The 14,654-nt window shown below is 52.6% G+C and overlaps 1 protein-coding gene across 3 annotated transcripts; it reads left to right on the top strand.

Moving 5' to 3' along the window:
* The first annotated feature begins 11,021 nt into the window (after positions 1–11,021).
* LOC125530509 (putative disease resistance protein RGA3) lies at positions 11,022–14,174 on the top strand. 3 transcript variants are annotated; one of them, XR_015618024.1, is made up of 5 exons: positions 11,022–11,561; positions 11,686–11,736; positions 11,856–12,212; positions 13,397–13,648; positions 13,781–14,174. XR_015618024.1 is itself a non-coding variant. In XM_087546140.1 (4 exons), the coding sequence occupies exons 2-3, from the start codon at positions 11,949–11,951 to the stop codon at positions 13,418–13,420; spliced, it is 288 nt and encodes a 95-aa protein (XP_087402266.1). In that variant the 5' UTR covers positions 11,022–11,561; positions 11,856–11,948; the 3' UTR covers positions 13,421–13,648; positions 13,781–14,172. The 3 variants fall into 3 exon arrangements, 2 of the variants coding, with proteins under 2 accessions (XP_087402266.1, XP_087402265.1); XM_087546140.1 differs by lacking the exon at positions 11,686–11,736 and having other exon boundaries at positions 13,781–14,172; XM_087546139.1 differs by having other exon boundaries at positions 11,022–11,736; positions 13,781–14,172.
* Positions 14,175–14,654: the final 480 nt, after the last annotated feature.

The following is a 14,654-nucleotide window of genomic DNA, read 5'->3' as shown; positions in this document are numbered from 1 at the left end:
ACAGCAACAGCTTCAAGCTGATCAAGATCGGCTAGTCGATAGATGGACTGAAGTCCTTGCGGCCGAAGAGCATAAACCCGAACGCCCCTCCAAGTGATACCCAAAGCGCAAGTTGCTACCCCGATTAGAGGAGGAAGCACTCGACGCGGCCGACAGGCCACCTCGTGGCCGCAACAGAGAGGCCCCATGGCCCTCCACCCAAGCCGCAGCCCATACCAAGGCACGGGAATATGCGCCGGACTTACGTAATATGTTGGAGGGAAAGGCAAGGCAAACAAGATCGATCTACGGATCGCGTGGGCGCCCCACGGCTCGAGACGGTAACCATCACGCCGGTCACAAATTCGGTAGGGCTGAACACAGTAGACAAAGCTCATTGGAGCTACGTCATGATATAGCCCAGTACAGAGGCGCCGCACACCCATTGTGCTTCACAGACAAAATAATGGATCATCAAATCCCCGAGGGTTTCAAACCCATAAACATCAAATCATATGATGGCTCAACAGATCCCGCGGTATGGATCGAGGATTATCTCCTTCATATCCACATGGCCCGCGGCAATGATTTCCACGCCATCAAATACCTCCAACTCAAGCTTAAAGGACCAGCCCGGCAGTGGCTTAACAGCCTGCCAACAGGGTCAATCAGCTATTGGGAGGACCTGAAAGCCGCATTCCTTGACAATTTCCAGGGCACTTATGTGCGACCCCCAGACGCTGACGACCTAAGCCACATAATTCAGCAGCCAGACGAATCAGCCAGGAAATTCTGGACACGGTTCCTAACAAAGAAAAATCAAATACTCGACTGTCCGGGTGCAGAGGCCTTAGCAGTCTTCAAGCATAATATCCGTGATGAGTGGCTTGCCCGGCACCTAGGACAGGAGAAGCCGAAATCTATGGCAGCACTCACGACACTCATGACCCGCTTTTGTGCGGGAGAAGACATCTGGCTTGCTCGTAGCAACAATATGACCAAGAACCCTGGTCATCCGGACACCAGGGACATTAGTGGCAGGTCGCGTCGCAACCAGCAGAAGCGCCGCATCAACGGAGACAATGCTAAGGATACGGCAGTTAATGCCGGATTCAGAGGCTCTAAATCCGATCAGCGGAAAAAGTCATTCAAAAGGAATCCTAGGGGCCCGTCCAGCTTGGATTGAATACTCGACCGCTTGTGCCAAATACATGGCACCCCTGAAAAGCCGGCCAATCACACCAACAGGGACTGTTGGATGTTCAAGAAGGCAGGCAGATTAAGCGCCGAAAATGAGGACAAGGGGCTGCATAGCGATGACGATGAGGAGCCCCGGCCGCCGAACAACAATGGACAGAAGGGTTTTCCCCCACAACTGCGGACGGTGAACATGATATACGCCACCCACGTCCCCAAGAGGGAGCGTAAGTGCGCGTTAAGGGACGTATACGCGGTAGAGCCAGTCGCCCCAAAGTTCAACCCATGGTCCTCCTGCCCGATCACCTTTGATCGAAGAGACCAGCCCACTAGCATCCGTCATGGCGGATTCGCCGCATTGGTTCTCGACCCAATTATTGACGGATTTCATCTCACTAGAGTCCTCATGGACGGCGGCAGTAGCCTGAACCTGCTTTACCAGGATACAGTGCGGAAAATGGGCATAGATCCCTCGAGGATTAAGCCCACCAAAACGACCTTTAAAGGCGTAATACCTGGTGTAGAGGCCAGCTGTATAGGCTCAGTCACACTTGAAGTGGTCTTCGAATCTCCGGATAATTTCCGAAGCGAGGAGTTAATCTTCGACATAGTCCCGTTCCACAGTGGCTACCATGCACTGCTCAGGCGAACCGCATTCGCCAAGTTCAATGCGGTCCCGCACTACGCATACCTTAAGCTCAGGATGCCAGGCCCTCGAGGAGTAATTACTGTCAATGGAAACACCGAACACTCCTTTCGAACGAAGGAGCACACGGCGGCCCTTGTAGCGGAAGTACAAAGCAGCCTCTCCAGGCAGTTCTCTAGTCCGGCCATTAAACGTCCGGACACAGTCAAGCGCGCCCAGAGTAACCTACAACAAGACCGCCTGGCACGTTCCGAGCAGGCGTTGCAATGCGGCCCCAACCCCAACCCCCGCAAAAAGGCGACGCCAGTACTTTGCGTACATAACTACGCTCTAGAAATACCATGGGCATAGGGGGAGGGGCACCATCACGGCACGCCCAAAACACGGCTTAAACCGCACCAGGGGCTGCCGATTTTTTTATATACTTTTCTCTTACTTCCAGGACTCTACTCTTCGGAAGGCCTGTTCGGCAGTTCAACTGCCGCACAAAACGATGCAAGGACCAGGGAAGCAGACAAGCCATGCCACATTACGGAAATCCCAGGTGGTCTCTATCACGAGCAGTATACCTGTTTCGCATACTATTCCGCAGCTTGCCCCCGGAACAGACATGTTAAATAGTCCAACTTTTCGTTTATCGCATTACTTGTATCGTTCTGCTTTGATCGCAGCTATTTTAATGAACAATGCATAGCTTTTGTCTATTTTTTGCATTACCCTTTTATATATATATATTATCCTTAATGACATGTTGCACCCGTACACTTCGGTACGGCCAAAATACGCCAGGGGCTTCAGTACCCCTCAAGACGGTGTGAGAAGTCCGAACACTTTCACAAGTGCGGCACCCCGAACTTATAGCACTATATGCATCGGCTCCGAATCATGTCTTGGGTCAATAGTTGGGTTTGCCCGGCTCCTATGTTTTGTTCCTTACGTTCGCTGTATCGGCTAAGGTAGCACTAGGAGAACCACTGCGATTGTGCCCCGGTTGAGCTGGGTCGAGCACCTCACTGGAGAAAGCTAAAACTGACCGTCATGATGAGGCGAGAGCTGGTCGCTGTTCGAGAGGTCTTTTCGAGTCCTTAAAGACTTATGCCTCTTAGGGCGAGGAGTCGGCTCTGTCCGGCCAAGGCGTGGATAGCGCCCCGAACTCGGTCTTCCGAATACTAGGGGCTTCGTCGAAATTTAAAATTATAGAATTCTATGGCTAAGTGAGAGTGTTCACGCATTATAGTCGGATTGCCTCATTCGTTGGGCTGAGCGCCTCCCTCGAAGGACCCAAATATGGGAAAAAGAGCGCCCAGGTTTATCCCCGAACACCCCAGCACTAGCGTCAAGGGGGTAGAAGCCGACGACTCGCCATCTCTCAGTATTGATAAACAGCCGCACAGAAGGTAATATTTTAAATTCAAGCAGCATTGCTTAGCGCATATGAACAAGTTTTCAGCGCACAGGATAACACGAGCGGGTTTTACTCAAAAAATACATCCTTGGTACATTCATCCGCAACAAGGCGGGCACCCTTCAGAACATCCTTATAATAATTCTCGGGCTTGCGATGCTCTTTCCTCGGCGGTGGCCCGTCCTTCACAAGCTTCTCCGCATCCAGCTTGCCCTAGTGCACCTTAGCACGGGCAAGGGCCCTACGGGCACCTTCAATGCAGACGGAGCGCTTGATGTCTTCAAGCCTCGGACAGGCCTCCACCAGCCGCCGCACCAGCCCGAAATAGCTCCCAGGCAGAGCCTCTCCAGGCCACAGCCGAACTAGGAGGCCCTTCATGGCCTGTTCGGCCGCCTTGTGGAGCTCGACCAGTTGTTTCAGCTGGTCGCTCAGGGGCACGGGGTGTCCGGCCTCAGCGTACTGAGACCAGAACACCTTCTCCATCAAGCTGCCCTCCTCGGCTCGATAGAATGCGGCGGCATCGGATACACTCCGGGGAAGATCTGCGAACGCTCCTGGAGAGCTCCGGATTCGAGTAAGTAACAGGTAACTCACGTTTATGTGTTTGCTTTGCATAAAGAATGCCTTACCCTCCGCAATCTTCTTCGCCTCATCCAACTCCTCGAGGGTCTTCTAGGATTCGGCCTTGGCAGATTTGGCATTTTCAATAGCCACTGCAAGCTCGGACGCTTGCGTCTTCGAGTCACGCTCTAAACTCTCATGTTTTTCCATGAGAGCCTGAAGCTCTTGCCGCACCTTGCCAACCTCGGCCTCATACTTCGCCCGCTCGGTGCGCTCCAAGGCTGAATTCTTCTCGGCCTCGTCCAGCGCCTGCTTAAGGGTCGCCACCTCAGGCTTGGCCCCTACAATAGCCATGATAATCCTGTCATTTTTCGCAACCGCACCTTTTTTATATATATACTTTCAACAAGGTATTTCTTACCTTCATTGTCCTCGAGCTGCTTCTTGGCACGCTCGAGCTCTTGATGGGACCTTTCAAGGTCCTGCTTTAGCGCGTCCACTTCCGCAGTCAGTGCGGCGGACGCAAGCAGGGTAGCCTGCACATGCATATTGACTCATTTTTGTTAGACTCCTGCGAATTCTATTTGATCCTCTATTCGGCTTTTCTTCCCAAATGCCAAACAGAGCATCAAGGGCTACTGTCTATGCGGTACTATTATTTACGCATTCTTTACTTACCTCAAAGCCTGTTAAAAGGCTTGTACAAGCTTCAGTCAGTCCGCTTTTGGCGGACTGAACCTTCTGGATCACCGCACTCATAATAGTGCGGTGCCCCTCGTCGATGGAGGAACCTTGGAGCGCCTCCAACATATTGTCCGGCGCCTCCGGTTGGACGGAGGTCACCGGCACGGTAGGCTTGCTCCTCTTGGAAGGAGGTCGCCCGCCGGACTCTGGAACCTTTGAAAATTCCGGAGCTGTGTCCGGCCTTAAGCCGGACTTGGAGCCCTGGGGGGTTTCCTCCCCTTTACTCCTGGAGTCTGGGAGGTCGCCTTGCGGCGCCTCCAGGACCACCTCCTCCCTGCTTGGAACCTGTTGGGACAACACTTCGGTGTCGCCCGTAGGGCAGGGGGAGGAAGCCGTCGGAAGCGAGTTCACCTCCGACGAGTCCAGTGAGCCGCTCGACGACGCGTCGAGCCGGTCTTTGGGTGGGCTGCATAAACGTATTCGACATAAGGGAAAGTTGTGCAAAAAACGAATACTATGAATTACTCCGGTATCCGGACACTTACGATTTCGCCAGGGGCTTGGCCCTGGGCTGCCACTCCTCTTCGTCGTCGTTGGCGTCGGTGGAGCAGTCCGGAGGAAGGGTTTTCCCCTTCTTGGACCCTCTGGCCTCCTCAGAGAAGGCGGCCTTCCTTTTCTTCTCTCCTCCCACTGGAGGGGGAGAGGTCTCTTCTTCTTCCTCCTCGTCTTCATGAGAGGAAGGCGCTTCGGGACCGTTGGATGACGAATCCGACACCTCCTGGCGTCGGGCACTCTTTTGAGTCCCCGTGGCCCTTTTCATGGCCTTCTTCTCCGGCACCACATAGAGCGCCAGGACCAGCAACTTCGCTAAGCGAGCGTCCGCTGGGCCTTCGGGCAGAGGAGCCGGACAGTTGATCTGTCCGGACGTCACCACCCAATCCTATCAAAGATAAGGGAACTCAGATCCCGCATAGAGTCAAACTATGAAAAACTAATACCCTGTAAAAGGACAAAACGGCTTACCGCATGAGCATGATGCTGAGTACTGAATCCGCGATCCTCGGCAGCGGATGCGGGAGCCTCAGCGCCCTTGAAAAGCATCCTCCAGACATCTTCGTACGTCGTGTCAAAGAGCCTGTTTAGAGTTTGATGCTGCGCCGGGTCGAACTCCCACAGGTTGAAGGCCCGTCGTTGACACGGGAGGATCAGGCGGCTGAGTATAACCTGGACTACGTTGACAAGCTTGAGCTTCTTGTCCACCAGGGTTTGGATGCATGTTTGGAGTCCGGTCAGCTCTCCCTTTTTACCCCACGACAGGCCGGTCTCCTTCCAGGAGGTGAGCCGCGTAGGGGGTCCAGACCGAAACTCGAGGGCTGCGACCCATTCAAGGTTGCACGGCTCGGTGATGTAAAACCACCCCGATTGCCACCCCTTCAGGGTCTCCACAAAGGAGCCCTCGAGCCATAGGACATTGGCCATCTTGCCAACCATGGCACCGCCGCACTCCGCCTGGCTTCCGCGCACCACCTTCGGCTTGACGTTGAAGGTCTTTAGCCATAAGCCAAAATGAGGGCGGATGCAGAGGAAAGCCTCGCACACGACGATAAACGCCGAGATGTTGAGGACGAAGTTCGGGGCCAGATCGTGGAAAACCAGGCCGTAGTAGAACATGAGCCCCCGGACAAATGGATGCAGAGGGAAGCCCAGTCCGCGGAGGAAATGGTGGAGAAATACGTACCACCCTCTCATGGGGCCTAGGAGTGGGGATGAGCTGCCCCTTCTCGGGGAGTCGGTGCGCGATGTCCCTGGCCAAATATCCGGCCTTCCTCAGCTTTTTTATGTGTCCCTCCGTGACAGAGGAGACCATCCACTTGCCTCCCGCTCCGGACATGACTGGAGAAGGTCGAGGTGGTAGTGCGGACTTGGGCACTGGAGCTCGAGTGCGCAAGAATGGATAGGCAGAGGAGGAAGAAGGCATGGGTGAAAAGGTGGATCCTTATCCCCTTATATGGGTGGACGCGGTTATGTGTCCCCACCAGCCTGGTAAAACTTGCTTATCTCCAAGCGTCGTAATCAAAGGCGCGGTTGGGTTACCCACGCCCGTATTGATGAGAATCCCGAAATGAGGGGACACGATCTCTGCTTCAACAAGACGTGCCAAGGAAACCGCCTCGCACAACGCGCTGAGGTGGGATAATTAAATGGATAAAGGCTTGGCCGTGGCGTGTCGCACCACGGAATACGTCAGCAGATTAGATTTGTGTCAATATTATTATTCTCTCTATGGCAATATGCGGAAACTTATTTTGCAGAGCCGGACACTATCTTTGTGTTCAAAATCTTGTATGAAGTACTTGGGGGAGGAACCCGCCTTGCAATGCCGAAGACAATTTGCGCGCCGGACTCGTCGTCATTGAAGCCTCGTTCAGGGGCTACTGAGGGAGTCCTGGATTAGGGGGTGTTCGGATAGCCGAACTATGCCTTCAGCCGGACTCCTGGACTATGAAGATACAAGATTGAAGACTCCTTCCCGTGTCCGGAAGGGACTTCCCTTGGCGTGGAAGGCAAGCTTGGCGATACGGATGTTCAGATCTCCTACCATTGTAACCGACTCTATGTAACCCTAACCCTCTCCGGTGTCTATATAAACCGGAGGGTTCTAGTCCGTAGGACGATATACACATCAACAATCATACCATAGGCTAGCTTCTAGGGTTTAGCCTCTCTGATCTCGTGGTAGATCAACTCGCGTAATACCCATATCATCAATATTAATCAAGCAGGACGTAGGGTTTTACCTCCATCGAGAGGGCCCGAACCTGGGTAAAACTTCGTGTCCCCTGCCTCCTGTTACCATCCGGCCTAGACGCACAGTTCGGGACCCCCTACCCGAGATCCGCCGGTTTTGACACCGATAGTGGCCATGAGCAGGAAGATGTCCTTCACGCCCTGTACCGCTATCCACCTGTACGTGCACTTTGGAATGCCATGTGTGAGGTTTGGACACTCCCATCACATGCAATAATGGAGCGGCTACAAGGGGAATGGATCCTGGAGCTCATCCTACCCCGTTCCCCTGAGGGCATCTCCAGCCGCGCCCCCAGGAAGGCCTCCCCAGGCGATTTTTTCGCGCCGGCACCGAAAAAACGGCCCAGTCGCGCCCCCAGGAGCCCGTTTTTGCCGGTTTGGGCCGAAAACAGCGCCGGCGGACCCAGGCCGAACCCGGCGCGCTGGGGGGCGCCCGGGGGCGCCGGGGCGAGCTGTTTTGGCGCGAAAAAGATGCGGGCCACCCGCGTCAGCGACTCGGCGCCTCGTCTTCCCCAAACGGCCTCGGTTCCCGCGGGGAATCAATGGGAAGGCTGCCTTGCCATTGATTCCTCACGGGCAGCGCGTCATGGGACGGCGCGCCGACGCCTCCCGTCCGTCGCACGCGTACACACGGGCGCGGCCCGGCTATAAAAGCCGGCGGCCTCCACTCGCCTGTGCCCGCACCAGCCCCACCCCTCGCCGCCGTCCAGCCCCTCCCTCTCCCTGCCTCTCCCTAGCGCCGCCGCCCAGCCCCTCCCTCTACCTCTCCCGAGCCCGCCCAGCCCCGCCGTCGCCATGGCGGAACGCTTTCCCGAAGACGAGGCGGCGGCCAACGGCTTCGGCTGCCGTTCGCTCCGCGAACAGGAGTCCTGGCTCCTGTTCTAGGCGAACATCCCGGCGCCGCCGGACATGCGCGCCAGGCCAACGGGGTGGAGACTCAGCGCCGAGGGAGTGCCCATTCCCCCATTGCCCGACGTCGTGGCGAAGCTAAAGTACTTCGCCAAGGAGGTCGAGATCGTGCGCGCGTCCCTCACCGACGCCCAACTCTCCCTCCCCCAGTACGCCGCTAACAACCACGCGGCCTGGGCGGCGTATTTCGAGTGATGCCAGCAGCAGCGCTTGGCGTCCACCAACGGCGCGCCGGTGGTCGGCGGCAGGCAGAACAGCGAGGGGCGCCACCTCTGGTGGGGCGTCCCCGGCCGCACACTCGAGGGCGTGCTCACGTACCTCGAGGGCAGCAATGACCCGCCATTGGCATACCCCCCGGCGAGGGTGGCCGCCCCGGCGCAGCACTGACGCGTCGGGCCATGGTCGCCAAGGAGGTTCGGCGCCTCCTCTTCTTCCTCCTCATCACGCTCTTCTTCACACTCCTCCGGCTCTCCGGCGCTGCTCGGCGTCAAGGCCGAGCCCGCGGCGGAGACGCCGCTCGGCTGGCGCACTCGCAGCGCCGGCATCGTCATCAACGAGGGCGGCCGGCGCGCCTCCTCCTCGTCGGTTCCTCTGCGCTTCGTCAAGCCAAAGACGGAGCCGGGGCTGGCGCCGGTGAAGACGGAGCCGGGGCTGGCGCCGGTGAAGGCGGAGTTCGACGACGACGACGCGGCCCTCGAATGGGCACACCAGGACTCCATTGCGATGGAGAAGGCGCGCCGGGAGAAGGAGAAGGAGCTCCAGTGCGCCGCCCTACGCCGCTTCGAGGAGCGCCGACGCGGCCGCGAGGAAGGTGGGGTCGTCGTCTTATGCGACAGCGACGACGACGACGACGCGCCGCCGCCTGTTCGCCATGGCGACGCCGGGCAGGGGTCCAGCAGGGGCACCCGCGTCAAGGAGGAGAAGGCCGACGACGACGATGGTGGCGACGACTTCAGCCCCTTTCTTTTTTTAGATTAGGTTAATGTAATGTTTGGATGAATTTCGCTGGAATTTGCCATGTTTGGCCGAAATTTAACTAGTTTTTATCATAACTTCGCCGAACGTTCTTTTTTTTGTTTTTTAATACGCGCCTGGGGGCGGCCCTGGGGGCCGATGGCTGGGGACCGACTCGCCCCCAGGGCCATTTTTTGCACCGGCTCACCCCCAGGCGGCGCTTTTAGACGCCCCCTGGGGGGCCAACGGCTGGAGATGCCCTGATGAGTGTGCTCATATCCTAATGGTTCTGTGGAGGGCGTGGTATGTCAGAAATGAACTCACTCATGCTACACCAATGCCCTCTATTGAAGGCTCCCGACGGTTCCTATGCAGCTATATGCTTAGCCTCACGAATATTCTAGAACAGTCTACGAAGCAGATCATCAAGGGAAAAGGCATTGCAGTCGGGCCGGCACCAACAGCGACCGCGGCCCCTGTAAGGCTACCTGAGGAGGCCAAGGATTGGGAGAAACCACCAGATGGGAATGTCAAGCTGAACGTGGATGGTGCTTTTCTGGAATCCACTGGAGCTGCAGGGGCTGGTATGATCCTCGAGATGCACAGGGACAAATCGTGTTCTCCTCGTGTCGGTCCTTGCGGCGGTGTGGTTCTGCATTGGAAGCCGAGTTGTGTGCCTGTCTGGAGGGCATATCCCTTGCCTTACAGTGGAGCCAACATGATGTGCTGGTGGAGACTGATTCCGCCGAGCTCGTCAGCATGATTAATAACAACTCTCGGGACTGCTCTCACCTGGGACACCTTGTCAGCGAGGTGAAGCACCTCTTGAGCTCGGGTAGAAGGTTCACCATTAGTAAAATACCCCGTGGCCAGAACTATGCTAGCCATCTTCTCGCTAGATTTGGTCGACAGGAAGGTCGAACTGTGGTATGGTTAGGATCAGGCCCTGAAGAAATTTTAGGCCTTCTCCTTCGGGATTGTAATGTGACTCTTATTTAATCAATACAATCCACTATCAAGTTCTACTAAAATAATAAATTATTTGTAACAAAAGGTTTAGTAAGAAAAGCTCAATCATCATTTTTTTGTCAACACAGGTTTTATTTTTTTACATGGCTTATGTATCGCCTCATTTGCAGTGGCGGATCTAGTGGGGGTGCCGTGGGTGCCATGGCACCCCCCTCCAAAATTGCAAAATGAATTTACTATATATGTAACACTGAATACCTGACAAGTTAATGCATTCTAAGATTAATTATCGAGATAATGACTTATTTAGATCAAATTATACCATATATAGTATAAATTTTCATTAGTTTTGAACACTGGCAACCCCAAGACTGATATTCTAGGTCCGCCACTGCTCATTTGGATCTTACAACAGTGTCCCCAAATCTTATGCGTGGGGGAGAAATTCCATCCTGATATATGTCCATTTATTGGAATACCTTTTTGTGATCGATGGAATATAAACAGTTAAAAGTGACTGAGTTTTTCAAACTCTTGTAGTTCACATTAGAGCACTTGGTGCATTCTCCCTACACTTGCTTAACGTAGTTGTACTGAACTAGTGATTTGGCACGATCCGCGCGCTAGTCAAATTGCTTTTTCAAACTTATTATTTGTCCATCTTTTTATCTTTTTCTTTCCTCACTTTAGTACTACTATCATTTATCTACAAAACTGTTACGGTGGTTGACGATTTTATGGACCGTTCATCCACTACGATCAAACGGTGTAGAAACTAGAGTTACAAGGCTAAAATTACAAATAGTGGTGGGACCATTACAAAACTAAGATGCGGCTAGTCATTTTTTAAAAAGGTAGTTTCGTCCAATTTTAGTAAGGCCAAATCCTGTTCGCACCTCGCTGTGTGGCCCGACACATCTGGGTCGCTCCTGATTCAAGAAAAAAAAAGATCTGGGTCGCTCCTGATTCAAGAAAACTTGTTCGAGCCCTATCTGTTCGAAGCAGCAGGGTAGGATAGGGCGGAGCCGCCGGTGACCCCGGTGGTGGCGGTGGCAGCGGCAGAGGGGGTCGGCAAGGATGACCGCTGGGGCGAGGAGGCGGAGCCGATGACCCCGGCGGCGGCAGCGGAGGGGTCCCAGGGGCTCGAGGACCGACGTCTGATGCAGCCGTGGTTCCTCGCCGTCAAGAGCTAGATCGAGCGCTCGGCGGTCTAGCCATCGAGAGGAAGAGCAAGAGCACCTTGCACCGGTTCGGCCATGGCGTCACGAAGGAGGCGGAGAGAAAGGGCACCGGTGGCCCCGTGATGGTCGAGGAGGTCGCCGCCTCGTCGTGCAGCGCGCGATGGTGGACCGATGGGCGTCCAAGAGGCACTTGACCTTGCCGGATCACGCTGCTGCTGGCGTAATCCAGGCCGGATCTGTGGAGAGCCCGGCGCAGCACCGTCTACAGGTCCATATCTCTTAGTCTTACTCTACCTTATTCCTTGTAAGTTCACGGCTTCCATTGCTCTTCAGTTCTGGTAAGTTGTTGGAAACTGTAAAAGTATCTGACGAAGCACATGAGCTTTCCACAGTGGCCATGTAACTAAGTTCTGAATGTTGCTTCGTTATGCTTAATGGAGCAGGTGGGCAACTCCCTTTTGTCTAAGATTTTGCAAGTCTGTGATATCTGTATTATGTAAAACAGGTCATGACTGATTCTTCAGTTACTGATTCGATTTTTTTGCTTCCAATGTTTTGTTAGATTGATAAGGGCCGGAGCTTCAATGACAAATCTACTATTCAGCACACAGCCCAACTCGACAGGCATTAGCCATGTCAACATGCACTCAGGGGCATGCTCGCCTTGGCAGTCATCAAGGTGGCAATAGAACACTTGAATTCTACCATTTCAGGCGAGATCAAGCTGCACAGGAAAATGAGGAACGATCTGGAGAACATGAAGATGACGCTGGAGTCGGTGGATGTTGTGCTCCGCGACGCTGAGAGGGAGTCTATCAAGCATAAGTCCATGCTTCTGTGGCTGAAGCAACTTAAGGATGCCGCGATCGACATCTCTCACATGCTTGAAGATTTTGAAGATGAAACCGACCTCAACCTGGTATGCAAGATTCTGATTTGGTCACTATCAATCTTGATCTGAATGTTGTTGTTTAATAACATATGAATATTTTTAGATAATGAACTACATCTAAAACTTTTTTATGTACTGAAGTAGATCTGAACCTCACTGTTGGAGTTGATCTTTGAGTCGATGTTAAGTAAAAGCTACTTATACTTGTTGATGCCAAGACCACCTTTTCATTCCTAAATGTCCCTGTTTTCTTATGTTTCACAAATAGTAAGCTATGTCCACAAATATCATGATTTGATTGAGGGGAAATTGAAGTAATACTAGTCTGGTATCCCAAGTGTAATATCAGTTTATGAACTGTTTTTTGTCAAGCACCTGATTGAAACAAGACAGAAGGACCAAAATCATCTACACTTGCTCACTAAGTAGAAATTTGCTATTGCAACCCTTCTAGTTTAGGAAAGTGACAGTTTCCAGAAATTGTTTAGACGGAGGGAAGAACATAGTGTCCAATGGAGCAGTTGTAGGACGTTGTTTTTTTCTCTTCGATGTTCTTTTCCAGGTGAAATCCATGGCTGCTTCCTAAAACTTAAAATCTGTAAGCAGATGTTTCAAGGTGAAATCCATGGCTGCTTCCTAAAACTTAAAATCTGTAAGCAGATGTTTCAATTGCCAAAAGATGGTTGTTGTTCTGGGACTAGACTGACCATCCAGCTTTAAATTTTAGTGTAATCTCAAGATATTGCAATTGAACTCTTCTTAAGGTAATTCTCTGTGTTTATCTGAACTCACTAAGATTATTTGCTTTTTCTTTGGTCTTTTGCGCATTTAAAATGCCAGAGAAAATTTTGCCAATCTCTTTAATTTTCACACAAAGCTAAGGTGTTCCCCATTTATAATTTAGAGACAAGCATCTTGTCAAAGCTTAGGCTTACAATGGAGACACCATCAATGGCAATTCCAAAGTTCTGTGCCTGATCTGTCAGTATCTTTCTAATCTCCCACCTCACGCGCTGAAATTAAAGGGGAAAGGAGCAAACAATGAGCACCCACAAGTAATATATTCTGCCAAATATATACACGCATGCCTACACAATGCTAGTAATCATCGTTGTGTAGATGGCGCCATACATTGTGGAGCAAGGACAGAACTATGTTTCTTCGCCTACATTTGCACAGATGAGCAATTATTGTCTTCTTGCCTTTTTCAGGTATTTGGCAATGTTGGCTCTTGAGCTGCCCAATTGATCACTGAAGCTGGTGGCAAGGTGGTCTCCATCAGAGATGTCACAGGGGCTGTCAAGAACTCCAATGGCATTGACATAGCCAAGCTGATGAAGCACTCGGCAGAGAACCGCGGGATCAAGGGCTCCGACAAAAGGCGATGCCGTCGACCCGACCTCGCTGCTCATGGAAGAGTGCGATGTGCTCATCCCGGCAGCTCTGGGAGGAGTCATAAACAAGTAATCTTCTTCTTCCTCGTCCCAGCTCACTTCACCCTATCTTCTATGAGATTAATGCTCTGAAGCTCAGTTAGAGTTTTTGGCACAAAACTGAGCTGCGTTTGTTGACACATTTCACACATTGACTGACAGTAGAGAAGTGTACATGTTCGCGCTGAAGATTCTGGCAAAGAAGGGCGTGCTGATCCTACCGGACATCGTGGCCAACTCCGGCGGAGTGATGGTGAGCTACTTCGAGTGGGTGCAGAACATCCAGGGGTCCATGTGGGACGAGGAGAACGTGAATCCGGAGCTCAAGATGTACATGACCCGCGCCTCAAACATAGTTCTGATTATTTAGGCAGTGTATGGCGCCGTATAAAATGGGCAGTAATTATGTATAGTATATCTTCAAAAACCAGAATTGGCTCAATTTGGAACAGTGCCTGCTTTATATGAATTTCTTGCTCGCTTTGCACGCGTTGCTACAAGTGCATTACCATGCCTCAGCCATAATCATCCTTGACAAATATGGCAATCACCTTTAGTATGGAACATAAGAAGCATGCACAACCTATTTTGTCAATGAACAAGTTTAGCATATGTTTGTACATTGCTGATCTAGTTAGTAAGCAGAACTCTGTTATAGTAAAACTAGCTAGAGGATCACAGCACCACACATTGTCACAGCTTCACTTTCTGGAATGGTATGGTTGATGGCACCAGCCCCTCCTCAAGATGGAGGTCACGGGTTTGCAGGGGGCATACTGGAGATTTACAGATTTAACTAGCAAGATGCCCGTGCATTGCACGGAACATCAAGATGCATTTTTTTACAAAACACCTGTTGTGATTGACTCATGCAGGAGTCACTAGTAGAAAACAGGGCTATGGTCCAGGCCGGCTCAGCCCATTAGTCCCGGTTCAGTGTAGAACCGGGACTAATGTGGGCATTGGTCCCGGTTCGTGAGCCCAGGGGGCCGGCCGTACCACGTGGGCCATTGGTCCCGGTTCGTCTGGACCTTTT

This window comes from Triticum urartu, chromosome 3A, assembly GCF_056163025.1.
Source record: "Triticum urartu cultivar PI428250 chromosome 3A, HENAU_Tu73, whole genome shotgun sequence".
NCBI classification, from domain to species: domain Eukaryota; kingdom Viridiplantae; phylum Streptophyta; class Magnoliopsida; order Poales; family Poaceae; genus Triticum; species Triticum urartu.
The sequence above is the reverse complement of the archived record's forward strand: the minus strand, read 5'-3'. Positions and strand labels throughout refer to the sequence as shown.

Excerpts from the sequence above, each read along its gene's own strand:
- LOC125530509 (XM_087546140.1), top strand. The coding sequence starts at position 11,949 with ATGCTCGCCTTGGCAGTCATCAAGGTGGCAATAGAACACTTGAATTCT. Across the intron at positions 12,213-13,396 it reads ATGAAACCGACCTCAACCTG|GTATTTGGCAATGTTGGCTC; the intron begins GTATGCAAGATT and ends TGCCTTTTTCAG.